This window comes from Watersipora subatra, chromosome 1 (assembly GCF_963576615.1).
Source record: "Watersipora subatra chromosome 1, tzWatSuba1.1, whole genome shotgun sequence".
Classification (NCBI taxonomy): domain Eukaryota; kingdom Metazoa; phylum Bryozoa; class Gymnolaemata; order Cheilostomatida; family Watersiporidae; genus Watersipora; species Watersipora subatra.
Window position 1 is genome coordinate 15188711 of NC_088708.1, and position 27293 is coordinate 15216003.

Here is a 27293-nt window from a genome sequence, read left to right on the forward strand (position 1 = left end):
AAATAATACTATACGTTCATGCATTGGTGCGACCAATGATATACAGTCCCCATCGGTGCGACTTTGTCAAAATGTACAGGGCAAAGACAACTGCGACCAAATGCTCGACGATACCCAATAATCTTTGTACCTTCAAGCCTAAATTTCACATTTATGATGTCACCTATATGCCAAACTACAAATCAAACACACCTATTTTATTTACATAATGTAAGAAACCTCACAACAGTATTCAAAACTAATGACGGTCATGCATTTCATCCAAACCGTTCTTTGAAGTATTTATAATTGGAGTCGGCTAGAACTTACTCTGCCATTGATGAGACAAGCTGTGAAGTTAACTACGAGGCAAACTGTCAAAAACTTCTCAAACAACATGTTTGAATTAGCCCAAAATCTTAGTGGTCTATTGAAAGCCGAACGCTATCTCTACCGTTTCAACCTGCTGGGTCGGGAGCTGAAGAGAGAAGCTGAAGACCCATTACTTTGTTTACAGCAAAGAGGAATGGGCATTGATATTTTTCAAAATGCACATTAGCAGTGTTGCTGCTACTGACAAACTATGCAAAGCAAAGGAAACCTTAGGTTGACGAGCAATGAGAAATTGTAATGTTATTGATAAACTATATTACATACACGCTATATACATTTACAGTACAATAGAAAATAGGATAAAAAGATTCAGCATGACTTGCACACCATATATATAAACAATATACAAGTCCCGAGATGATGAGTTCAGTAATAGGAATTTCCTTGTGATCCCATGCTGCCAAATCCAAAGATTCCTAGAAGAAAAAAGAATGTGTAAAAATTAAGAACTCACAAAAGCTGCCCTTACAATAGGTCAAAGCAGTATGGCAGCAATGATATACAGCCCAAAAGGATAGCCGACGGCTATCATATGGGCGTGGTTTAATTATGGAGCTCTATTAGGATTGTGCTAGCCTGGGTTTCAAAGCAAACACAACTCTCGCGGGGCGGTCGCGTTGCCTTGTTAGGTTTTAGAAAACACGAATCGCTGTTATCGTTTCATTAGATTATTCAGCCAGTAGACCCCGCGGGTCACAATAGCAAACATTGAATTTCTGCAATGTAGGGGTAATACCTAACCAAAATAATGTATCTAATCAAAATAAAACATTTAAAATTACCTATTTTTAGTAAATTTAAAATTAGTAAAGGTCGTAGTATATGCCTAAAGTTGAATATAATTACCCGAACAACGGCATTTTTTTTCTAGTTTTTGATTAATATTTTGCCACCCCTAATATAAAATGACAAAGTCTTTCATCGGTTTCACATTGTTTTACCTTGCCAATAAGATGGGACAGCAGGCAAAGCTGTGCAGTGTAGTTTTCATACTCAAAATCTAAATGCAAAACCGAATTTGAGCTATTTTACGATTGTGACTATTAATATCACGAATGCTTGTGAATGGCAACTGACTGATCATAACGGTGACAATATTGGGATACTATATTTATTTGACAACAAAATGAATTCAACAGATAAGTAAAATAACCACTATAGTTCATAATATTCGTAAATTTACAAGGTGCTTTATTCAGCATATTTGTTTGTTCGGGTGCCGTGTCCGGGTTAATCCCAACAGAGCTTCATAATTAAACCCCGCCCATATGAGCGCCGTCGGCTATCCTTTGGGGCTGTATATCATTGATGGCAGTCAGCAACAACTTTTCATTAACTGGGTTTGGAGCAAAGTGTTTGCTATAAAATAGTAAATTGACCACATTTGCTTAAACTAGCTGATGAGAGCAATCGTGGGTAATATATTACTTCCGACCTGAACATATTAAATGCACCAATAAACTCCCTTACCTTGAGCAGAGGTTCCATTAGGCAGATTTCCTCCCAGACCACCTCCAAGTCCGCTGCCAACACCTATTCCAACACCATTCATGTTACCAGCTCCAGTGCCCATGCTGCCACCACCCAAATTGCTGGCACCCATACCACCACTGCCCATACCACCACCGCCCATACCACCACCGCCCATACCACCACCGCCCATACCACCACTGCCCATACCACCACCGCCCATACCTCCACCACCCATTCCTCCACCATATCTACAAACAAAATAGAGAACTGAGTCAGACAGAAGGAGATCAAAAGTAAGTACAATGTACATGTAAATAAGAACAAGACTGTGATTAGATATGTACAACACAAGTGTTATCGTATTGCATAATACTTCTGAGTATATGCTATGGTATTTGCTTACGATGATCTGCTAAGTGAAGGACCGGGCAGAGAGGAGGAATAGTCATCTCTGCTCCCAAAACCAATACTTGTGTTATTGTGACTCCTGCTGGTCCCATGTGAAGAGGAGTTAAGGAAAAGCTCAATGTATCTGTGCTCTGTCAAACATAGCAAATCAGCAGTCGGAACAAACCGAACAGTGACACACATAGCCTAAGCGAGTAAACTCAGACCATGCAACAAATAAGCTTACTGCCCCTTAATCATATAATGCAATAACTACAGTTAGTGGAACCTTAGAGAGATAAACCATGTAATATAGTAAATATCTAACCCTTTATTATAGTCATATTTCTATAATGTTATTAAAGAGATGAAGAATAGCAGTAGTGAAATTATTGTGAAGCGTTGAATACAACCTTCGACAATAAATGTACTACTTCCATACAAGCATCGTGAACAATTTTTAAAAATCTACTTCTGAAACCTGTCAAAAGTATTGTGGAGATTGAAACTTTGTTTACAAAACCACTGTTTTAATGAGTTTGTGGTTTTATAAACCCACAAATGCATCCTTAATAGTGCTTGATACCTCACCCTACAGCTATAAATAAAACTGACAACCTTTAGAGCTGAAATTAAATTAACATTCAAATTAAACAGCTCTATTTAATTGGTGATCAATACGGAATAAAGACCACCGTGTTTCTCAACAGCTCAAATATTATGGAAAGTGAGATGGGAGTGCGGGATATGGGAGCGCGGATTATATAGACCAATGCAATGAGTTGATTGTAAAAAGACATGAAACTTACTTGTGAAGGACATTGTAGTGTAGAATAAGGTAAATAAAACCTACCCATATGGGATTTGTCCTTTTTCATAGCTTCACAAGCTTCTTCGTGTGTTTCGAAATCAACATCAGCTTCTCCCGATTTTCTCCCTTCTGAATTGAGCCCCATAACTACTTCAAAAGGCCGCAACGGGGTAAAAAATCTTGCTACATCCTAAAAAAATTGAAGAATTAGTAATACATCGAATGTACTTTTTCAGATTTTTATGTGTTAATGATTACTCGGGCACATACCCACATACAGACATATAACATGGAAATGTTGAAAAATGACATTACATAATTAAAATTAAGTTCACATTAGAATTTAAATCCAAATTATATTGTAACACTAACCCATCTTTCATATCTACCAAAACCACCCATTTGTATTGGAATATATGAAAATTGAATGAATTTATTATAGCTTAGAAATAGTGACTTTTATATTTCCTACTCAAAAACTGACATCAAGTTTTATTCAGTTATAATTTGAAGACAATTGTATAATGAACTTGATTTGTTATTAGGCTTGTCTTGCAGGGAAAGCTATGCAAATATAGTTGTAGTATAATTTCTTTCAAGTTTGTTCAAAGAAGAGATAATATGCGGAGACTTGAACAGAAACAATCCTTGTAATGATTGTAAGATACAGCTACAACAACGTTATTTCTGTTGAATGTTGTTTCATATTAAACATAATAACAAAATACAATGTAGTTGTTCACTAATAACCTAATAATGAAAATCAGCAGTTTTAATTTTTAACTCATATAATGTGTGAGCATATGGATCAGTGTCAACCTGTGAGGATTCCTGAAGGAGGATTCCTGTGAGGTACTGAAGGAAAGGTTCGGCTGTAATTAAAATTATAGTAAGGTTTAAAACACTTTTATTGAAAATGCTCTTCAAAATCATCAATGATAATCTCAAATATTGAGCTTAAATTACGCTATGTTATTTTGTTTCCAATCTTATTCATCAGAGATTATGAAATATTCTGTGATTGATATATAAAATGTTTATATTAAAGCTTATATGTTCCTGACAATATCCCTGATAATTTTGTGTTAAAAGCAATATTTGTAACTACTAGCGAAAAACTAATTAGTCAAAAAAAGATAAAAAGGCTCCTTTGATAATTTGCTAGCTCATCACTTTATGTATGAGCAATTCAATTGATCATGTGACCAGCAAGGTTGTAAGTTTGCCTCTCCAAGCATCGCAGTGGCAGCATTTTAAATGCAGCCAAGTTTTATATTTTACCATTGTACTTTTGCTTGTTTTAAAGTATATTTATTCATGATAAGCCAAGCAAAGGATCGATAGGTTAATTAAACAATAGGTAGTCTGCATACACAAAGCCAAGAGTTGATTTTCCATAAAACGTTAATAACGTAGTATACTTTATGCCGCATCAGCAATGATGATAACATCAGCTATCATTAAAATAGTAGGAATTCTCACCATCTCGTCTGCTGCAAAAGGCAGACCCCTCATATGCACAGAGTGACCGGTACCACTTATGTAGTTGGATCCATTGGCCCCTCCGCCTCTACCTCCTCTGCCTCCTCCCCTTCCTCTCATGCCTCCACGAGAACTTCCTCTACTAGACCCACTGTATCTTTCTCCACTTGTGAGCTCTAGAAAAGCAAAAGCTAATGATACATGTAGATTATAATTATTGGTTACAAGTCTATACATAGCTGTATGAAAATAAGGTTACGATTGTGAAGTTGAAAGAGAGCAAATTCTCAGCGAGCATCAGAACAAAATGAGTGTTCCATAAACATAGTAAAGCTATTGAAGTGAATATCAGGATACAAATGTGTATGTGATACATGTAAAAGCACACACACAAGAAATACACGCTTGACAAAACATCTTACAAGTTCAATCATTTATTCAGAGTTGAATTGTACCCATACCCACAAGTAGAATATACCATTCTTGTTGTGTAGCAAGTCAAAGAAAAAATACAAGAATGTCCTTAATACACTTTGAACTTGGTAAACCAAAACTGCACTTGACATCAAATTGACTCAAATCTCACCTTTAAACCTTCCAGCACCTCCAGCACCTCCGCCAACACCATTGCCAAATCTCTCTCCGCTGAACCGCTCTCTCTGGGGTGGGTAGGAGTCATAACTACCAACTCTGGGACCACCATATCTGTCTGGTCTCTCATACGGTGCTGGCCTCATTGGCCGGTTGCGTCCAGGTGGACCACCAGGCATTCCCCCGTAGGCGGCTTGCTTAGCCTCCATAGATGTACTCCGGAACAACTCTATGTACCTGCATCATGGCGAGTAAACTATAAATGATTCTGGTCTATCTACTATAAATGTCTCAAACAAGGGTACTCCCATATGGGCCATAAGCTAATATTAATAAATCAACTTCTGGAAAAACCCAACCTAGTAAAAGACAGCTAAAGGCTAGCTTAGTGATGACAAAACGGAGGTGTTAAATATAAAAATATGACTAAATTGAATGAAGTTGAATTATCACTAAATATTAGTTTAGATGAACCAGTAGCCAATACAAATACAAACAGAACATGCTTAAAAACTAGCAGCCATGTACAAGCTGCATGAACACATGCATATGTAAAATGAGGGTTAGCTAGCCAACCTCCCGATACGGGCCCACCAATTTCGCGACAGCTTCTTGTCGCTGCCCACTTCCTCCCATCCTCCTTCCTCCCACCAACCTGTGCCCTATTCTCTTCATATGTTTCTCTGTGATCGCATTCTCGGCCACTTCCTGAGAACTGAACTGCACGTACGCATCCCCCGAAGTCCTCCCATGCATATCCACAGTCATCGTAATGCCGTTTGGCACTATTTCATACCCTTCCCAAAATAAAAGCAACAATTTATACGGTGAAGCCACGAGGCAGGCTAAAATGGTTAGCAAGCCAGATGACATTCATTAAGAAGTTCAATGACTCGGCCTACAACACTCACCCCCAACAGCTGCGCAAATCTCAACTAAGGCTAAAATATTGCAAAAAATGATAGCAAAAATAGAACAGCATAGCAACTTAGCTGGCCCGGAAATATCATTAAGCTTGAGCTAAAATTAGCTAAACACAAAATTGGTTTCAAAAACAAGATTTTTTAAAAGGTGACAGACATCCGTATTCACTAACAATTAGGTCAAAGTAGATTTGCAAAGAAAATGACTGCCAACGTGATGCAACTGTTTAAGATGAATATAACAAAATTACGCTTGCAATATACAAAAATGTCATTATTTGTCAGCATCAAAAAAATGGTTTGTCTATCTTATAAGCACAAGGTGACAATGCCATGAGGACAATTTCTATGTGATCAGTTCTACCTACAAGTATAAACTACTATCGCAGTGATAGCATGAAGGTTAGTGTTTGTGGTTATCATGCATAATGGTACATGTAAAGAGGCCCACAAAAGAATAGTTGGCGGGGGTAAATACAGGAACAAGCCTCTGTAAAGTCTCTAGTAACAAGAAAAGTTTATTGGGAGAGCAAGAAAGAGGGCCTGATATACTACGGACTTCGTATGCAACTTGCGCATCACTAAGTGGTGTGTGCAAATGATTAGATGTCAGAGATACTCCTTTTTACAACAGCTCGTACTGATACTAAATACTGAGACACTCATTTGTACAATAGTTTGTACTGCTACTAAATGTTGAGACACTCCTTTGTACAATAGTTTGTACAGCTACTATATACTGAGATACCCCTTTGTACAATAGTTCATACAGCTACTATATACTGAGATACCCCTTTGTGCAATAGTTTGTACAGCTACTAAATACTGAGATACTCCTTTGTACAATAGTTTGTACAGCTACTAAATACTGAGATACCCCTTTGTACAATAGTTTGTACAGCTACTAAAAGTTGAGATACAACAAGGTAAAACTTGCAGATTCCCAAGTGAAACTTGCAGATCCACAGATGATTGGAAATATGTCTGCTCAGGTTACTCTGCCATTATCTCAGTAGAATTGAGCAAATTACCCAACTTAGCAAATATCAACCTTCGTAATATAATAGCTGGTCGACATGCAGCGAAAATGATGATATAAGTCTCATACTATTTTACATTAAAAAAAAACACCACAAAGTAAGACGAACTATAATGGGTAACATTTATAACATTGGGGACACATAAACATGATATCATTTATACGGCCCTTCAGTCATCAAATGTTTAGAATGCAAACCTATTGAACCTACAAGTAAATACTGCATGCATATACGTTAACGCTTTGAGAGAAGACTAGACACTTTCATAAAGCAAAGATATGCCAAAAATGAGGCTTTTAGTGAATGCATTCTTGAGTACAAAGAGCAACTCTCTCACTGCTAGAGTCTCAAAATCGTGGCCATGGTGAATTTTAATTTTAAACTTTGTAAAAGGGATTAAATATAAAACATGCCTAGTATAACTTGTTATAGTACATCATTAGTTGCCTTTCAACTGGTCAAGCGGTTAACTAAGTCTGGCAGCATTGAGTGCAGTTGGCAATACATGACGACTCACCTGTAAAAAATTGTACTATTTCCTCTTTGCTGCACCCAAAAGGGAGGCCTCTCATTCTGAGCACTCCTTCAGTAGAGCTCACAGGATTTGGGCCATTTTTTCTTACAACATACTCCATCTCTTCACGGTTGGCCTCAAACACTGACAACATAAACAACACAAGTACAGTCAAACATGGATAACTCGCCCACGGATAGCTCGAACACATGGTTAATTTGAACGGTTTCTTTGGTCCGTTCCCACGTAATGATAAATTGCTATAGATAACTCGAACTCAACACTGTTAACTCGAACTGTTTTTTGCCCAACGGCTACCGAAACGGTTGTTATCGCTTTAGAAAATCACTTTATTCCAAGCCATAGAGGTAAACCTCATCTTTTTGTAATTCATAAGCGTCGTTATTACCACCATCGGCAAAATATTTTTGTCAACGACTTTTCTAAAGGTTTGGTGAAATTTGATTTATACCAAACATCCTCTTAGCGATCGCCCTTCGGAAGCAAGGAAAGTGGTATTCGTTAAGAGCAACACTCTGAGGCAGTTCAATTAAAAGTTTTACGAGGTTTTACGGTACATTGTATATCACTCACGCTTTTTGAATAGATACTTATTGAACGTACAGTACATGTATTCTGTGTTTAGGTCAAACGATGAATAGTTTTCCGACGTTGATTCCGTGTTGAATCAACGTCGGAATGTTGAATGGTTAAAACGTCTTAAAAATTGTTGTAATTAAACGTATACGTTGTCTTAGCTAAAAAATCTATTCATCGTTTGACCTAAACACAGAATACGTGTGTACATTCAATAAGTATCCATTCAAAAAGCGTGAGTGATATACAATGTACCGTAAAACCTCTAATTGAACTGCCTCGGAGTGTTGCTCTTAACGAATCCCAGGTAAAGTAAGGTAATCTTTGCATAAACTTCAAGAAAAATCGGCAAAATTGACCGTGGGTAAAACGCTCAAAAGAAAAAGATGTCTTTTCTTTTGAGCATTTTAACAACGATCAAGTTTTGCCAATGTCAATCTAAAAACGTCCTGGCAATAACATCACCTAAAACAACAAACCAATCTCAAGCGATAAAAAAATCTCTATACTTTTTGATAAAAACGTTTTAAACTTTACATTAGAAGCCTTTAATTTGAAACAAGCCATTCGTACTTTTGATTTATATTATAGTTTGTATATGTACATGTATCTACTAATAAATAAGTAAATACATGGACTTGTGACAGTGCTCTGATAACTTGAACGCTCTGATAATTCGAACACTTTTGCTCGGTCCCGTGAAGTTCGAGTTATCCATGTTTGACTGTATATATAAATGCATTATCATCTTTTCAACAATCTTCTGAGTTAACCAAACCCATAACTGAACAAAAAGAGCTACACAGTTTATTTGTGCAGTTTGACCAAGCCATGGTAACTGGCAATCCCACCTTCAATGTATCTGTTTCCAATATGCTCCCTATTATGGTTGATAGCAGCAGCCTTGTCATCGGCGCTGGCCACACAAATGTAAGCTTCACCACTCGCTCGACCATCTCTCGTAAAGGTGAAAGTCACACCATTTTCACCACCAACAATGACAACATCTAAAATGAACTTAATCCTTATAATTACTTGGCTATCTTTAACAAATCTAACTAATAAAATATTTGTGAAATAACACCACATGCTACTCAGACTAACCTGAGAAAAAGTCTACTAGCTCAGCAGCTGTGGTTGAGAAGGGTAAACCCCGCACTCTCACAAAAGATTCTTCATTCACCATGCTTGCATTCATTTTACTATCCATGTTCAACAAAGGCTTCACATCGGACATGCCGTGGGATATTTGCTTGTAATCTGTAGACAGCAAGTGAGAACAATGTTATGGTGAACAGGTCAAACCAAGCACATGAGATGTAACATGAATCTGGTGAGACCATAATAAAAATCAATGTTCTTTAAACATATTTGCATGTAAAATGAAATAATCACCAAGTTAGTCTAGGCCTTTTTCAGAGTTGTAGCCAAATCACTGTTTTATTAGAAGTCGAATCAGTTACAAAATGATTCGATTGAAATCAAATCACCTGTTCGTGTCAAACAATATCAATTAATAATGATTTGAAGATCCTTGACAAATTGTTGAGAATCGAAACATCTATGACGCAAAGCAGATATTTTACAAGATTTGGGTAGGTTACTAAAAATTTCCTCTGTTCTTTTCATCAGTTGATTGAAAAATGATATATATCGTATTGCATACAAGTAGGAGTAATAAGTGGATGGTATATGAAATAGTGCTTTCTTTGCCTTTTATCCATAGACGTGTTGGTTTGGGTATACTTCATGTGTTTCGATGTGAGAACCACATAAAGCAAAAATTGAAATAAACAGAATTTTAACTATTGACACAGAGAAAATATTTCAAACTCATTTTATCACTACTTGCAGCTATTACATTTCAGAAACAATAATTTTGAAAAATTGATCCCGATAAATAAGTTAGTCCTGGACGCATTATGAATCCGCTTTTACTAAGAACTTTTTTAGCAGAGCAAACGTTGCAGGGATAGGCAAACCTTGAAGCAAGCTTAGCTAGCATTTGCCTTATTTTGCTTTGCAAGCGTGTGATTTATCAAAACTGTAAAAATAGACATTTGGACAAGTTGGCTAGTGGTCGTGCATTAACCCGTTTCAGTTACAGCGTAACTGAAACGATGCGATGTGAAAAAGCCGGCGCTATGTATCAAAACTATAAAAATAGACATTTGGACAAGTTGGCTAGTGGTCGTGCATTAACCCTTCGTGACGACACTAGTGTTCGTCCTAATCACATCATGTTGAAAGGACGACAAAGGCAAACGTCCTTAGATACCGTAGGTTTATCTTAAAACGGCCGGCTAGTCGTGAAAGCGAAACAAAGGAAAATTAGCTAACCAGCGAAAAACTTCAAACTATGAACGCCGAAGAAATCTTAATTACGTTAAGTTGAAAATGAAAGTTTGCTTTTAGGTTTGCTTCTAAGTTTGTCTTTTAAGACTTTAATAAAAGCCAAATTTATCAAAGTCAGCTGTAGCAATGAAGGTAAGTAGTAGTAAAGTAATATAGTAATCATATCTCCCTCTCTGGCAAATGCTAGCGTTAGCGGCGATTGTATGTATTTAATTTTACATTTTAATTAATCACATTTTCTTGCATTATTTTTTATTCGTTGCTTTTTGAAAGCATGTGGTAAGTTAGGACAATAACTAACATGTTCTTTCTGTTACGATATCTTGTTTTGAGTGATTTATTTGCATTTTTTAAAGTATGGAAACCAATCAATATATATTTAATTGTTTTATATATAAATAAATTGCACCAACATGCGTGCGAGTAAATTGACAGACGAGCTCAGTCTCGGAACGCATTAAGCTCGTAAGTCGAAGTATGACTGTATTTCAATCTTCAAAAATCTTGACAGTGAGATCGCCTAAACAAAAAACAACATCTCAAATGATAGATAACATCGATACTTTAATCAACTAAATTGGCGCAATCACATCTTTAATAGCAGCATCATATCATCCGAACTGCTTTTAATGGTAATTACACAAGAGTTAAGCTGTTTCAAGATAACATATTATTTACTGATCTTCCAAACGATTGCTTAGGAAAATACTCATAAACAATTTGATTCGCTTATTAAAACCAAATCACTTTAGTATTTTGCAATCAAATCCCAAATCACTTTTTATATGTCCCAAATCAAATAAAATTGACTCGCAACATTACAAAAGGGATTTGCCTCAAATATTTGAGTATTTGCTTCAAATACTCAAACTCACCACTGGCTTGGGCATAGCGTGTTTTGCTTCTGTAGAACTGGTTTCCAAGACATAAAATAGTTCGATAAAAAACCGCCATTTTTAACTACATCGAGAGATTGTTCGTCATTTACTAAATTGCACCATGATTTGTGTTATGGTATTAAATGCTACTGCTACTATAGAAATTTGTGCCCAGTATAAATGCAAGCAACAATCATTTATGAGGCATGCTAGATGTATGAATTATGTACCAAGTCATCCTTACATGTTATAACTTTGAAATTCTCATGCTCGTTGAATGAAAATGTCTTGGTGCTAAAAATATCCCATACATCAGAATACGAATGGTTTTTATTAGCTGATATATCTACGATTGAAAATTGTGACAGATAATTATTCACAAAGATTCCCAGAATACTAACACCATACCTGCCAACTCTCACGCATTGGGCGTGAGACTCACGCAATCACCCCAAAGAAAAAATGAAAATGCGTGAGATTTTTGCCCCAATTTCCACAACTTTATATATACTATCATTGATACATCAACTGCCCCAAAACCAAATCTCACGCATTGCCCCACTCTTGGGTTGGCAGGTCTGACTAACACCCTCTAAAGTATAGTGAATATTGGATCTACGAAGATAAAACTCACTTAAATATTAACTGATGTACTATGAGAGCATTCCTTCTACCACACTTAGTCATATCATGTCATAAGGAACAGTCCTAAATAACAATACGGCATAGAAAATACGCAAATAACGCTTGTTTTGTAAAGTTTTTTTTAAACAATGAAATTATCTTGATTATTGATACTGACAAAAATTAAATTCTAGTCAATATTCTAAACGCCACAATACACAATTTTCTATAAACTGCATAATTTCCTGAACACACTAAAACAGTAACAAGTGTAAAAATAAAGTTATGTATCACACTTTCGACTGCACATCAAAATGTTTGATGTTCAAACTTACTTGTTCAACGAACCGGATCGAATGAAAGCGAAGTTGGTGTTTCTAAGTTGATAAACAAATCAATAATGTATTAAATGTTGAGTTTAGAAAGTAGAAACTTTTGACTAAGCAACTTTCCTCTCGTATGTGGAATTTCTGATTTTGATTTCGACTGCAAACTAGCAATCGCGGCCGGAGCGAAGAAAATATGGCGACTAAAATATGAAACCCGAGTGTTCACCAATACGTACATAAAAACGAAGTAGTGAGCCTACCTATATATACGTAATTGTCGCTTCATACCGTAGTTTATAAACCTAATATAACCAATACGTGACTTACAACTTCATCGAAAACAGTTGATGAAGTGGCGACAACTCCCACATCCAAAATATTTCGTATTGTGTACGCATTCAAGTGTTGCCAATTTTTCAGGCTAACAGAAAAGGATAACACGTGAATAAATATATATTTCAATAAAAAGTTGATTATTGCAAAAAATATAATCACCAAAGAAGTTCCCACAATTTGTTGACTTCCATCTCGGTTTATAGCACCGATATGTACTAGCAAATGATTACAAAATAGCCAAGTAGTAAACCACAAGTATCAAATGTTTTAAATCATAAAGTAAATGTATCTTCTTATGCATTATAAATTTATTCAGTGAGATGCGTAATTTTTTGTTTAGATATAATAGAGTATACGAATAGATATCCATGTGGTGAGACAGTTTCTTATGACAATAAGAAGCTCGCTTCACTTTACTGCAGCCAAACGACAGCTGATGGCAATGTAAGTTGGCAGCGAAAATGTTCATTATTGGTGTGTTAAGATGTATTATAGATTTTGTGCTCTATCTTTAAAAATTTATTGTGAGGTACATTGTAGAGCTATTTTCCACCTATTAGCATTTTAGCACCAATTGTAGGAGTGCTTCTTGAACGCGAAGACAAATTCAGAAAATTGAAACTCGAAGTACAGCTACCTATATATGTCCAGAGGTAGCTGTTTAACTGTGCTTTACTTAACTGTTGCACCAAAGAACAAGCCACATAAAAACCATGTATATTAAATAATAGACAGATGGGACATAATATTTTGAGATTCAAAAGCAAACCAATTTGATAGAAGGAAAGCACTTCAGAAATAAAAAGGTGACACTGCCAGACGCTGGTCGCAATTAAATTTTTCATTCACCAGATAAAAGGAGCCAATGTTTTGTAAACCACCAATAACTAGCAACCAAAAATAGGTATGATCCACTTGCGTAGAAATACATTCAACTCTGCAATATGTCAGACATACTACACATTTTAATAGGTTTTAAATACTCTAATAGGTATAGAGATAGGAAGCATCAAAACTGCTAATATAAATATTATGCTATTAACCTTATAGATTTAGCAGTTGAACAAGTGATCTGGCAGAGCGAATGCTTTCATAAAGGTGTTTATATTTGGAAATGTCCTATTACTTGTTCCACCTATTTCATGTTAAGAATCAAGCTAGCAGGGTTCTCTAGGTAAGATTTCCATAAGTTGGAGAAGCGCGCCATCTGGGCCCCCTCTATAATTCTGTGGTCAGCGGACCAGCTGATTGCCATTATATGAGCCTTTATTAAATCATCATTTTCATCGAATCTGGGCAGAGCCTACAAGCAACAATGCATCATTACAATTTTCGTAAAAAGAGCATGGCTCTGGTACTAAGGCTAACTGCAATATATACAGTACTTATGTGATACGCACCTGTATTTTACCTAAAGCCCCAATAGCAGCCTGAGGTGGCAGTATCACTGGTTTAGCATAAGTCCCTCCAATCTACAACAGTGCGCAAAGGTAGTGCTTGCAGTGTAGCATATAGGTACTTGTAACTTGTCATATGTCACATAGAGCAGCCAATGGGAGTGTAACATACAAAAGCGTCAACCTACGGCAGGTGCATCTCAAGCGATTATATGCCAAAAAAAGAAAACTGGTGAAATTACCGTTATTAATATTAACTACATGGGTACATTTAGTAGGTCACTAATGACTGGACTTCAACACGCTGCTATGAACATATGTATTCGAGTATAGCTTCAGCTTACTGCTCCAACGATGTGATGCTTATATGTTTTATCTATAAGTGACTGAGTGTCTGTGTGGTGACACATGGCTGCATTATATACATGTACATATCGGTATAGGAATGTTTAGTTGGGGCCAGCCATAGCTATAATATGTAGTGGTATATGCATGTGTGGTCCAGTCATGGCTATATCATATAGTGGTTTGTATGTGTTTGTATGGGCCAGTCGAGTCCGTATTACATAGTGGTACATGTTTGTGTGGTCCAGTCATTGCTGTATTATATACTATATAGTGGTATGTATGTGTTAGTATGGGCCAGTCGAGGCTGTATTACATAGTGGTACATGTTCGTGTGGTCCAGTCATTGCTGTATTATATACTATATAGTGGTATGTATGTGTTTGTATGGGCCAGTCGAGGCTGTATTACATAGTGGTACATGTTTGTGTGGTCCAGTCATTGCTGTATTATATACTATATAGTGGTATGTATGTGTTTGTATGGGCCAGTCGAGGCTGTATTACATAGTGGTACATGTTTGCGTGGTCCAGTCATTGCTGTATTATATACTATAATAAAATTACAAATAAAACATTAAAGCAATAATGTTTGTTAGTGTTTTCCGATCATTTAAGGGTTTTTAAAGGACAAATCCATAGCTAGACCACCACAGTTAAACTCTCTGAACATCACTGGACTATTGCTTGAATACTGATAAGTTAGAATAGACAGAGTGACATTCAGTGAAACAAGCATAAACTTTGATGCAGGTCAGGATTGCTCCTAAACCCCAAGCAAATGTCATGACCTTGACTCATTCTCAATGAAAGGTGAAATATTGGGTTAGCCAGATAGCGTTGTATTTATTGATGGATACCTGATACCGACCTTGTTGACTGTGTAAACGAAGTTGAAGGAGATGCCTTTAATAACTAAAAGTATTTAGAAATAAGAATAATAAGACATACTGAAGGAAATTGCTGAAGGAACCTACTGAGCCAATGTTAGAAAGGGAAAAGGTGCCGCCTGTGATATCATTCTGGCCCAGTTTTCCCTGTTCACCCAGCTTCATGAGTCTCTGCATCTCTCCTGCGATCTCCAATATCGTGAGATTCTGTACATTCTTTATGTTGGGCACAATGAGTCCATCAGGACTGTCCATTGCAAAACCGATGTTATGAGCTGCCTACAATGACGAGACTCCTTTAAACCTAATTGAATGAGAGCTACAACTGAAGTCCTAACCTCTTAAACCTAATGAATGAGAGCTACAGCTGAAGTCCTAACCTCTTAAACCTAATAAATGAGAGCTACAGCTCCAAGTCCTAACCTCTTAAACCTAATGAATGATAGCTACAGCTGAAGTCCTAACCTCTTAAACCTAATGAATGATAGCTACAGCTGAAGTCCTAACCTCTTAAACCTAATTGAATGAGAGCTACAACTGAAGTCCTAACCTCTTAAACCTAATGAATGAGAGCTACAGCTCCAAGTCCTAACCTCTTAAACCTAATGAATGAGAGCTACAGCTCCAAGTCCTAACCTCTTAAACCTAATGAATGATAGCTACAGCTGAAGTCCTAACCTCTTAAACCTAATGAATGATAGCTACAGCTGAAGTCCTAACCTCTTAAACCTAATGAATGAGAGCTACAGCTCCAAGTCCTAACCTCTTAAACCTAATGAATGATAGCTACAGCTGAAGTCCTAACCTCTTAAACCTAATTGAATGAGAGCTACAGCTGAAGTCCTTACCTCTTAAACCTAATTGAATGAGAGCTACAGCTCAAGTCCTAACCTCTTAAACCTAATGAATGAGAGCTACAGCTGAAGTCCTAACCTCTTAAACTTAATGAATGAGAGCTACAGCTGAAGTCCTAACCTCTTAAACTTAATGAATGAGAGCTACAGCTGAAGTCCTAACCTCTTAAACCTAATGAATGAGAGCTACAGCTCAAGTCCTAACCTCTTAAACCTAATGAATGAGAGCTACAGCTCAAGTCCTAACCTCTTAAACCTAATGAATGAGAGCTACAGCTGAAGTCTTTACCTCTTAAACCTAATGAATGATAGCTACAGCTGAAGTCCTAACCTCTTAAACCTAATGAATGATAGCTACAGCTGAAGTCCTAACCTCTTAAACCTAATGAATGAGAGCTACAGCTCCAAGTCCTAACCTCTTAAACCTAATGAATGATAGCTACAGCTGAAGTCCTAACCTCTTAAACCTAATTGAATGAGAGCTACAGCTGAAGTCCTTACCTCTTAAACCTAATTGAATGAGAGCTACAGCTCAAGTCCTAACCTCTTAAACCTAATGAATGAGAGCTACAGCTGAAGTCCTAACCTCTTAAACCTAATGAATGAGAGCTACAGCTCAAGTCCTAACCTCTTAAACCTAATGAATGAGAGCTACAGCTCAAGTCCTAACCTCTTAAACCTAATGAATGAGAGCTACAGCTCAAGTCCTAACCTCTTAAACCTAATGAATGAGAGCTACAGCTCAAGTCCTAACCTCTTAAACCTAATGAATGATAGCTACAGCTGAAGTCCTAACCTCTTAAACCTAATGAATGAGAGCTACAGCTCCAAGTCCTAACCTCTTAAACCTAATGAATGATAGCTACAGCTGAAGTCCTAACCTCTTAAACCTAATTGAATGAGAGCTACAGCTGAAGTCCTTACCTCTTAAACCTAATTGAATGAGAGCTACAGCTCAAGTCCTAACCTCTTAAACCTAATGAATGAGAGCTACAGCTGAAGTCCTAACCTCTTAAACTTAATGAATGAGAGCTACAGCTGAAGTCCTAACCTCTTAAACTTAATGAATGAGAGCTACAGCTGAAGTCCTAACCTCTTAAACCTAATGAATGAGAGCTACAGCTCAAGTCCTAACCTCTTAAACCTAATGAATGAGAGCTACAGCTCAAGTCCTAACCTCTTAAACCTAATGAATGAGAGCTACAGCTGAAGTCTTTACCTCTTAAACCTAATGAATGATAGCTACAGCTGAAGTCCTAACCTCTTAAACCTAATGAATGATAGCTACAGCTGAAGTCCTTACCTCTTAAACCTAATGAATGAGAGCTACAGCTGAAGTCCTAACCTCTTAAACCTAATGAATGAGAGCTACAGCTGAAGTCCTAACCTCTTAAACCTAATGAATGATAGCTACAGCTGAAGTTCTAACCTCTTAAATCTAATGAATGAGAGCTACAGCTCAAGTCCTAACCTCTTAAACCTAATGAATGATAGCTACAGCTCAAGTCCTAACCTCTTAAACCTAATGAATGAGAGCTACAGCTCAAGTCCTAACCTCTTAAACCTAATGAATGAGAGCTACAGCTCAAGTCCTAACCTCTTAAACCTAATGAATGAGAGCTACAGCTCAAGTCCTAACCTCTTAAACCTAATGAATGAGAGCTACAGCTCAAGTCCTAACCTCTTAAACCTAATGAATGATAGCTACAGCTCAAGTCCTAACCTCTTAAATCTAATTGAATGAGAGCTACAGCTGAAGTCCTAACCTCTTAAACCTAATGAATGATAGCTACAGCTGAAGTCCTAACCTCTTAAACCTAATGAATGATAGCTACAGCTGAAGTCCTAACCTCTTAAACCTAATGAATGAGAGCTACAGCTCAAGTCCTAACCTCTTAAACCTAATGAATGATAGCTACAGCTGAAGTCCTAACCTCTTAAACCTAATTGAATGAGAGCTACAGCTGAAGTCCTAACCTCTTAAACCTAATGAATGATAGCTACAGCTGAAGTCCTAACCTCTTAAACCTAATGAATGAGAACTACAGCTCAAGTCCTAACCTCTTAAACCTAATGAATGAAAACTACCACTCAAGTCATGACCTTTGAACTATCATAAGTAGGCCTTACCTTCAACATAACGCGATCCTCTGACAACAAACTTGAGTTCAACATCGGAAATACGTTTAGAGACAACGATGTTGCCTACAAGAGATGAAAACACAAAATATATGAAAATAACAGAAAACAAAAGTTTGTAGCTTGATTAGTAGAAGCCTTTATAAGGAGCTCACAATGTAATATGACATAAGATTCTAAAGACGAGAAACTGGCACAGACATTGAGGCTGATGAACAGATCAAGGCTCAAACTAAGTATGATCATCGATAGCAACTGCTAAGTCCAATGTCGCAAAAGCACTTTACGCGTTCTTCCATGTGATCAGTGAGAGTTGTGCCTCCTAGTAATATTAAGCGTCAATATATAAAAGTGTAACTTAAAACCAACTTGCCAGAAATTGGCTTATCCAATGCTCTCAGGTAATGATTATAGTAGTTTTCTCCTCTTCCAGTATAAATATATTGAATGTGTTCATGAAGATAATAATAATAATTAAAATTGGTAAGTATTAAACCTCGGCAAAAATGGTGGAAACTAACGCAACATAACAATTCGGCAAGCAATCATAATTTCTAAAGAATCCACAATGCAACTTTGTCGCAGGGATAACATCTGGTGTGACTCGACCAAGCAGGGTGTATAGAGAATGTGAAACACACCTTAATAATAACAGGCATATATGAGAAAGGAATGTCTCCAAGGAGTGCCGAACCTTTCAGCTGCTTTCTCAGAGTAACTAGCTGACTCATGTTCACCTCGTCATAGTAGCCAAAATGTGGAATCTGTAGGGCTTCAGTCATAGACTTGGCCATTGCTTTCCGAATTCCTGGAAATGATAAAAAAGAGATGTGTACAACAGGTAATAAGAATAGAGAGATGTGTACAACAAGTAATAAGAATAGAGAGATGTATACAACAGGTAATAAAAATAGAGAGATGTGTACAACAGGTAATAAGAATACAGAGATGTATACAACAGGTAATAAGAATAGAGAGATGTATATAACAGGTAATAAGAATAGAGAGATGTATACAACAGGTAATAAGAATAGAGAGATGTATATAACAGGTAATAAGAATAGAGAGATGTATATAACAGGTAATAAGAATAGAGAGATGTGTACAACAGGTAATAAGAATAGAGAGATGTATACAACAGGTAATAAGAATAAAGAGATGTATACAACAGGTAATAAGAATAGAGAGATGTATATAACAGGTAATAAGAATAGAGAGATGTGTATAACAGATAATAAGAATAGAGAGATGTATATAACAGGTAATAAGAATAGAGAGATGTATATAACAGCTAACAAGAATAGAGAGATGTATATAACAGGTAATAAGAATAGAGAGATGTGTACAACAGATAAGATAATACAGAAAACGTATGAACGAATGCTAAACTTCCCCGTGACCTGCACAGAGTTTATCCATTGAGCAACAACTGACCTTTTAGGGTGACCACCGTGTCTTCGCCAATAGAACTAGAAGTGGTAGATGATGGTGGTGGAGGCAGTTGATCAGGCGCAGATCGCTGGGGACTTGGAGCAGATGCGGTCTTGCCTAAAAATACACAAATACTAAAGCTGTTCAAAAGCACTAACAGACGAGATGTAAGACATTCATTCCTGTAACTACAGAGGCTCTGATGCTGCAACAGAAGACTGTATATTCCTGATTAGACCGCGACTCGGAATGAATTAAAAACACAGATTATACCTACTATTCAGGCATATTTGAAGCGTGGCAGACTGCCTCATAGTCAGGTTGAAAAGTATAAAATACATTAAAATGCTTCAACTAAATCGGTACAGTAACTAAACCTGATGAGTTAGCTGTTTTTTGCATTTGATTGGTGATTGAAATTTAGGGTTTGGTTTTTATTTCTCTTCTCCGCTCATGCTCCTTTAATTTAAAGACACTTCTGCTTCTAATTGTTGTAATTCTCATTTTACATTAAGCAATCACCAGAAGGAAATTTTACTTCAAAATCTTCTAAGCAAAATCATATCGTATGTAAATTTCCATGTAATTGACACACTAAGACCAGCAGCTTAAGGAATTCAATAGACTTCTTCCTTATCCTTGTAGAACAGAGAATAGAAGTGGAGAAGTAACGCTTGTCATTTTCATTTCCTGCTAAGATAAATTATTACATGAAATGTGTGTGAATAGCAATGGTTACACAGTGTTACAAATCAGAAATGTCCAATCGCTGAAAGACAAACACAAGTCGTTATTGCCCCATCATCTGCAGCCGATCAGATCAACCAGCGGAGCACAATTGCAATTACAAATTGCAAAAGCGTTCAAAATGGCCAACTGTAAACAAATAACTAGAAAGCACTTCAGCTAAGTTAACATAGAAAAATTATGGTTATCCCAAAAAATGGTGAGCACTGCAGCACAATATGTCGGCACTCAATATCAGCTAATAATTGTAAGGTTTGTTTATGACTCAGAAAGACTATCTGCAAAATAGCGATACTGATTCAGATACAGAACCTGACATTCAAAGAATACCACCAACTTATTGATATCTTATGGGAACATCATCAACGAAAGTTACTAGCATCTCCATAACTGTTTTGTTAATGCCTCTTTGACAACATTCTGCAAAACAAACTCTAATAAAAATTCACAAATTATATTATGATGATATTATCAAGTGCTGATACAGACATAAAAAGAGTTTATAAAGTCTGATGAGCAAGCGATGTTTCACATAAAATGAAAAGATTCCAGCAGATTTACGAACTTGAAATGAAGAATTACATCCAACTTATTACTGGTGGTTTAAGAACAGCAAAGCACCTAATAAACTAACTCACAGGCTATGTGCACTCTGCTCACAGGCTATGTGCACTCTGCTCACAGGCTATGTGCACTCTGCTCACAGGCTATGTGCACTCTGCTCACAGGCTATGTGCACTCTGCTCACAGGCTATGTGCACTCTGCTCACAGGCTATGTGCACTCTGCTCACAGGCTATGTGCACTCTGCTCACAGGCTATGTGCACTCTGTCACAAAGGTCAGCACAAGTGAGCTCTGCGGTTTAAAAACCTTGGTAATACACATGGACAAGTGAATAGACCCGTTACAGCCAACAATTTCAAGTTGCTTCATATATGACAAAAAGCTTATCGACTTTCAGTGTCTGTCAGATCATTTACACGTATTAGACAGGTGGATAGTCCGATGAAACTAGCAAATGCATCTCATATAAAGTATTAACAGTTATATTAACATAAGGACCTAACAGGACCACAGTATAGGTTATAGTCTTACTAAACCGTCACTAGAGTGTTAAGTAGAAACTAACCATCAAGTGTATTTGATATGTAAGCCACCACATCTTCTTTTAAGACACGACCATCCTTGCCAGTTCCAACCACATGGCTTAGATTTATCTGAATAAGCAGACAGAATCAACATCATCAATATAATCAAGTACATTGATGTAGACACCCTCATGGTAATCAATTACATAGGTATAGACACTCTCACTATAATCTATTAGATAGATATAGACACCCTCATTTGTAACCCCTTATATAATATAGAGACTCTCATGTTAACCTCTCATTTAGATGTAGACACTCATTATAATCTATTGCATAGACATAAACACTCATTGCAAACCCTTACATAGATGTAAGACCGCTCATTATATCTAATAACTAGATGGAGATACCTTTATTGCAAACCCTTACATAGATGTAAGACCGCTCATTATATCTAATAACTAGATGGAGATACCTTTATTGCAAACCCTTACATAGATGTAAGAACCCTCATGATATCTAATAACTAGATGGAGATATCTTCATTGCAAACCCTTACATAGATGTAAGAACCCTCATTATATCTAATAACTAGATGGAGATACCTTTATTGCAAACCCTTACATAGATGTATGAACCCTCATGATATCTAATAACTAGATGGAGATATCTTCATTGCAAACCCTTACATAGATGTAAGAACCCTCATGATATCTAATAACTAGATGGAGATATCTTCATTGCAAACCCTTACATAGATGTAAGAACCCTCATTATATCTAATAACTAGATGGAGATACCTTTATTGCAAACCCTTACATAGATGTAAGAACCCTCATGATATCTAATAACTAGATGGAGATATCTTCATTGCAAACCCTTACATAGATGTAAGAACCCTCATTATATCTAATAACTAGATCGAGATACCTTTATTGCAAACCCTTACATAGATGTATGAACCCTCATGATATCTAATAACTAGATGGAGATATCTTCATTGCAAACCCTTACATAGATGTAAGAACCCTCATGATATCTAATAACTAGATGGAGATATCTTCATTGCAAACCCTTACATAGATGTAAGAACCCTCATGATATCTAATAACTAGATGGAAATATCTTCATTGCAAACCCTTACATTGATGTAAAAACCCTCATTGTAACATTTTATGTACATTCTGATTAGTATGACAACTCTGGCAAAGTTAGTATGTAACAATCTAGAGACTTCCAGGAGCGCCAAAGGTATCCCCAATCATGGCCACGAACACTTAACTAATGAACCAATCATTTAAAATTTTACAACTTTAAAATTCAGACAGAACATCGTTTATGAGGTGAAATCTCTACCTGATTCTCTCCTGCTATCCGTCTAACAGCAGGAGTAGCTAGCACCTTGGAGTTACTGACACTCGCCAGTGTGGCAGTGGCAGATGCCTCGGCGAGTTCCGGCTCTAGCTCGACAGCAACACTAGATCCTGCTACATCATCAACTTGATCTGCTGCCACAGAATCTGCAACAAAAAAAGAATTATCACACATCTGCAAGACCTTACAAACTCCTGTATTGCCCTGCCATTAATTTTACTCAAATGATGTGATTAGTGTGATTAGGCAATTTCCTAGATCTCATTTCTGTTTAAAGCACAGTCAGGCCTCTACTCATGATCTCCTCAATATATGAACTGGTATATCAATGTAAAACTTGAGCAAATATTTGATTTTACACGTGAAGTGACTTTCGAAACACATAGTTTAAAGTTTTCCAAACTTTAAACTATGTGTGTTGACAATGAAGACCAAAGCAGCATTTGGTCAAAGGGTACCAATATCGACCAAATGAAGTTTTCTAAGAAAACATAAATAGGCTGGTAAAAGTAAAACCAAAACAAATGATATAAAAATGTGTAAGTTATGCTGGTAAAAACTTCAGCTAATCTAAGTTAGTGTAAGCTAGGTCACATATCTCTACCAACACCTAACCTCTCAACCTACCAACACCTAACCTCTCAACTTTACAATAAATTGCACTTCCATTCAAATTTCTCTACATAAAAACAACAATAAAACTCCTCTTTGGATTGTTACATTATTAATTTAGTTTTAGACTTATAATTCAATTTTTTTACATAGTTTTACATAAATTGTTTTAATGCCATGTGTGTGCAGGTTATACAGCGTTACAGAATTACAGCATACTCTTATAGGAGTACGTGCTCCAACGTACAGCGGTTTTGACACAAGAAGCAGAATTGAGATTAAATTAACATTGTATATAAAGATGTGACTGTATTAAAAACATTTGCATCAGTCATGAAAAGAATGAATAAGTGGATGAACAAGTTATGCAATAACCAAGGTCAAACAAGAAAGGGTACAGACCGTGTGCCCCGTCGCTGAGCTCAATATCGACCAAAGGATCCCCAACTAATGCGGTCTCATCCTGCTTATAATATTTCTTGGTAACAACTCCATCATATCTGCTGGTTATAGTTACCGATGCCTTGTCACTTTGTACTTCGCATATTGGATCAAATTGGTTTACATGAGCTCCTTCCGAAACAAACCTATGCATTATAATATCATTATAATATCAACATAATATTGTTATAATATTATAATATCATTATAATACGATATATGATGTACATGATGCAGTTTCAGAGTAGAGAAACAGAGAGTCTGTAGAAGTTTCAGTATTTATAGTTGTGGATAAATTTATGTTTTTCTAGTAATACATACCACTCTTTCACGACCACTTCCCGTATGCCTTCTCCTATGTCAGAGAGTACAAATGGTACCTTCTTACCATATCCACCTAAAATTCACTCCAATCTGTACACATTATATTTTTACAAAACTACAAAATGCATTGATCCGTGTGATGGTAAAATGTAAAGAATGAACTATGCGCTCACGCTGTGTCACATGCAGCCTTCTGTAGTGCCTATAGCGAAGATCATTCTGTAGATTATGTATTCCTTGGTTGTGGTAAGCTCTCTCCAACTTCTACAAATAGTGTAGTGAATGCCTAAGTAGTTATAATATGGTTACTAATCCTTGTTAAATGGTGATCATCTTGTAGCCGTGGTTAACACTGAAGCAGTGGTTGAGGCGGTAATTAAAGTACTTCATAAAAGAATGCTACGTATGGGGCTCAAACTTGTGAAATTCAGCTTTGGATACCGATACTCTACTAACTGCGCCATTCCAACCACCATCCACATCTGCACAATAATCATTACATGTACACGTAGTGCAATACGAGCGGCGCTCCATTATATTAAACAATTCTCACAAGGAGGAGTGAAAAGAGCAGACTGCCAGAGCTCCACACGCGACTTACGGCTTATTTCGTGTAAAAAAGCTGCCCACTCCAAGAAGTGCCTGGCTCAATAGTCAATCTTAAAACTATCGCTTTCTATATAAACTAGCAGAATGCCCAGCGTTGCACGGGTATTAATAAACAGCTTATAATCAGTGGCAGGTAATGTAGTTGCCTGCCACTTGCCGTTAGCCTGGCACATTGCTGATGACTAATTTGAGTAAGTTACTATCAGTATTGCTAAACTTATTAATAAGAGCTGTGAGAGGAAGCTTTAGTGACGTTGCGTAATGCAGAGTGCCATACGTACTTTAACCGACATAATGACCAGGGTTGGCTCGGTTTAAACCCATGGTTTAAACCGAGCGGTTTAAACCAGCCGAAAAAACTGGTTTTTATGGTTTTTCCTTATTTTTTGTGAAAAACATATTTTAAGCTCCTAGTGGTTCGTGTGTGGTAGAAATGCAAATATATGTAATTATCAGCTGTGGAAGTTTATTTAGGACACGGTAGTAAAGTGATGGCAGAGCTCAAGTTGAAACTACATGAAATCTTAGCACAACAATGAATTAGTGAATTTCATTTTCAATTGCTTTTATCAAGTGATATAATGATCTCTTTAATGATGAAATATACATTTAAAACCACGTGAAATATACTAATCCAATCATCGTCTCTAATAATGAATGAATACTTTCTCAAGTCTGGCCAGTGAGAAAGGATTACTTATAACTAAAAATTAAAACAATAAAATCTTTTTGGGCAAAAGCTTAAAGTTTGCAAACTAATATTTTATTTATTGGGCACAAGCCAAAGCAGTTGGATTGTTAGAATTCAGTTTATCAAGTTTTTTGTGTTTTGAAAAGTTGAAGTTGTGCCTCAAATTTTTAACATGCCTCGCAAGCAGGATCCCATTTGGCAGTTTTTCACTCAAACTGCAAAGGCAAAGGTTTTAAGGCAAAATGTAATAGGTGTGCCGTCGTAATGCGAGGTCACGCAGATAGGCTTAAAGCTCACGTAGCAAAATGTCAAGCTGAAAACACCAATTTAGACAGTCATGCTAGTACTCAGGTGATAGAAGTTGAATCATCTGCCACTGCTCCAAACACTAGCAATGCATCTGCATTATGATCTGCTCTACACTACAACACGACTAATCCCTTGGATTAAAATTCCTACTTATACATAGAGCTGATGTAAAATATTCACATTATGTCATAAGATTTCTGCTCTGTATTTCATCAATCATGTTTGATTAAAGACTTATTCCGAAATTTCCATGTTTTCTCTTCTTGTTCCCATAACAACAAGTCCCACAGTACCATCTTTAACAAATGATTCCACATATGTATGTTCAATACTCAATCATGCAGCTATAGTAAGTGATCTTAACTAGACTAAAATTGCAAAAATCTTGGTAAAATTATAAAAACCTTAAAAACCGGTTTAAACCATAAAAACCGGTTTAAACCAAAAAACCTGGTTTTCTCATAAAAACCGTGGTTTTTCCAACCCTAATAACGACTCGTATCACCTAATAAATCCATTGCATTTCGTGCAGCTTAATTTGTTAGATTATCACCTGGTGAACGAAATCAAATCCAGCACAAAGCGGTTATTTCATTCCTAGATTTTAATAGCTATAGCTGGACATACCAAACGACAGACTTTGAAATTTCTATATATAGAAGAAGATGCGCCACGGTCTATCTGATTAGGAACTCAAAATGTGCATTCACAAGTATTAAGGACAATTGCCCTCAATGAACGTGTTCATGTATTGTTGTCGTGAAGCAGTGTAGCATTAGAAAGGAAGGAAGCCCTGAGCTACCCCGTGCTTACTGAGAGTAATATTTAAATATTTCAACAAAATATGTTAACCTGAGCAGTTAACATATTTTAACATAATTAACATAGCTGCAGAAGAGAAGAATTGCGTGTATTTACCTGCTGTCTATAACTGTGACCCACGAGGACAGAGTAACGACACCTGAATCCACCGGTGCAATTCAGCAACCTGAGGGATGCTTCCAGTGGATGTGACAACAGCTGTACCCTTCTGAGAGCAGCCATCTACATGGGCTGATTGGGTTCTATGTAATACAAGATATGTAAAATTATTTGATTTACAGAAATGTTATAAATTTTATCACTATAAAAGAATTCGATTAAAATGAGATTTCTGTCACAATCTGAGGCAGGTTCTATAAGCCAGGTTTTCTGCCAATTATACTTGGAGTCATTAATATTGTTGTACAACGATAATTTTATTACATAATAAAATTAGATATCAGAGCGGTACACAGAAGCTGAGGTATAGCGCTACACAATACTCCTCACGCCTGATTCAAATCAA

General features: G+C 36.7%; 2 protein-coding genes across 2 annotated transcripts; both read right to left on the minus strand.

The window, feature by feature from the left end:
• Positions 1 to 610: 610 nt before the first annotated feature.
• Positions 611 to 12564, minus strand: LOC137385592 (heterogeneous nuclear ribonucleoprotein H3-like). Its single transcript, XM_068072085.1, has 11 exons — positions 12383 to 12564; positions 9295 to 9450; positions 9042 to 9197; positions 7597 to 7737; positions 5772 to 5913; positions 5112 to 5353; positions 4526 to 4701; positions 3086 to 3233; positions 2249 to 2384; positions 1843 to 2093; positions 611 to 788 (listed from the first exon to the last, which is right to left on the minus strand). The coding sequence occupies exons 2-11, from the start codon at positions 9425 to 9427 to the stop codon at positions 739 to 741; spliced, it is 1575 nt and encodes a 524-aa protein (XP_067928186.1). The 5' UTR covers positions 9428 to 9450; positions 12383 to 12564; the 3' UTR covers positions 611 to 738.
• An 848-nt stretch (positions 12565 to 13412) lies between these two features.
• Positions 13413 to 27019, minus strand: LOC137393591 (lipoamide acyltransferase component of branched-chain alpha-keto acid dehydrogenase complex, mitochondrial-like). Its single transcript, XM_068080220.1, has 12 exons — positions 26885 to 27019; positions 24531 to 24621; positions 24355 to 24430; positions 23995 to 24179; positions 22963 to 23126; positions 21645 to 21732; positions 19771 to 19884; positions 18978 to 19144; positions 18328 to 18402; positions 15431 to 15622; positions 14113 to 14184; positions 13413 to 14015 (listed from the first exon to the last, which is right to left on the minus strand). Exons 1-12 carry the CDS (start codon positions 27008 to 27010, stop codon positions 13848 to 13850), a joined length of 1518 nt encoding a protein of 505 aa, XP_067936321.1. The 5' UTR covers positions 27011 to 27019; the 3' UTR covers positions 13413 to 13847.
• Positions 27020 to 27293: the final 274 nt, after the last annotated feature.

Excerpts from the sequence above, each read along its gene's own strand:
- LOC137385592 (XM_068072085.1), bottom strand. The coding sequence starts at position 9,427 with ATGTCCGATGTGAAGCCTTTGTTGAACATGGATAGTAAAATGAATGCA. Across the intron at positions 5,914-7,596 it reads AATAGTACAATTTTTTACAG|GGTATGAAATAGTGCCAAAC; the intron begins GTGAGTCGTCAT and ends TATTTTGGGAAG. Across the intron at positions 3,234-4,525 it reads CTTTTGCAGCAGACGAGATG|GATGTAGCAAGATTTTTTAC; the intron begins GTGAGAATTCCT and ends CAATTTTTTTAG.
- LOC137393591 (XM_068080220.1), bottom strand. The coding sequence starts at position 27,010 with ATGGCTGCTCTCAGAAGGGTACAGCTGTTGTCACATCCACTGGAAGCA. Across the intron at positions 24,180-24,354 it reads GAAGTGGTCGTGAAAGAGTG|GTTTGTTTCGGAAGGAGCTC; the intron begins GTATGTATTACT and ends TATAATGCATAG. Across the intron at positions 19,885-21,644 it reads CATATCAAATACACTTGATG|GCAAGACCGCATCTGCTCCA; the intron begins GTTAGTTTCTAC and ends GTGTATTTTTAG.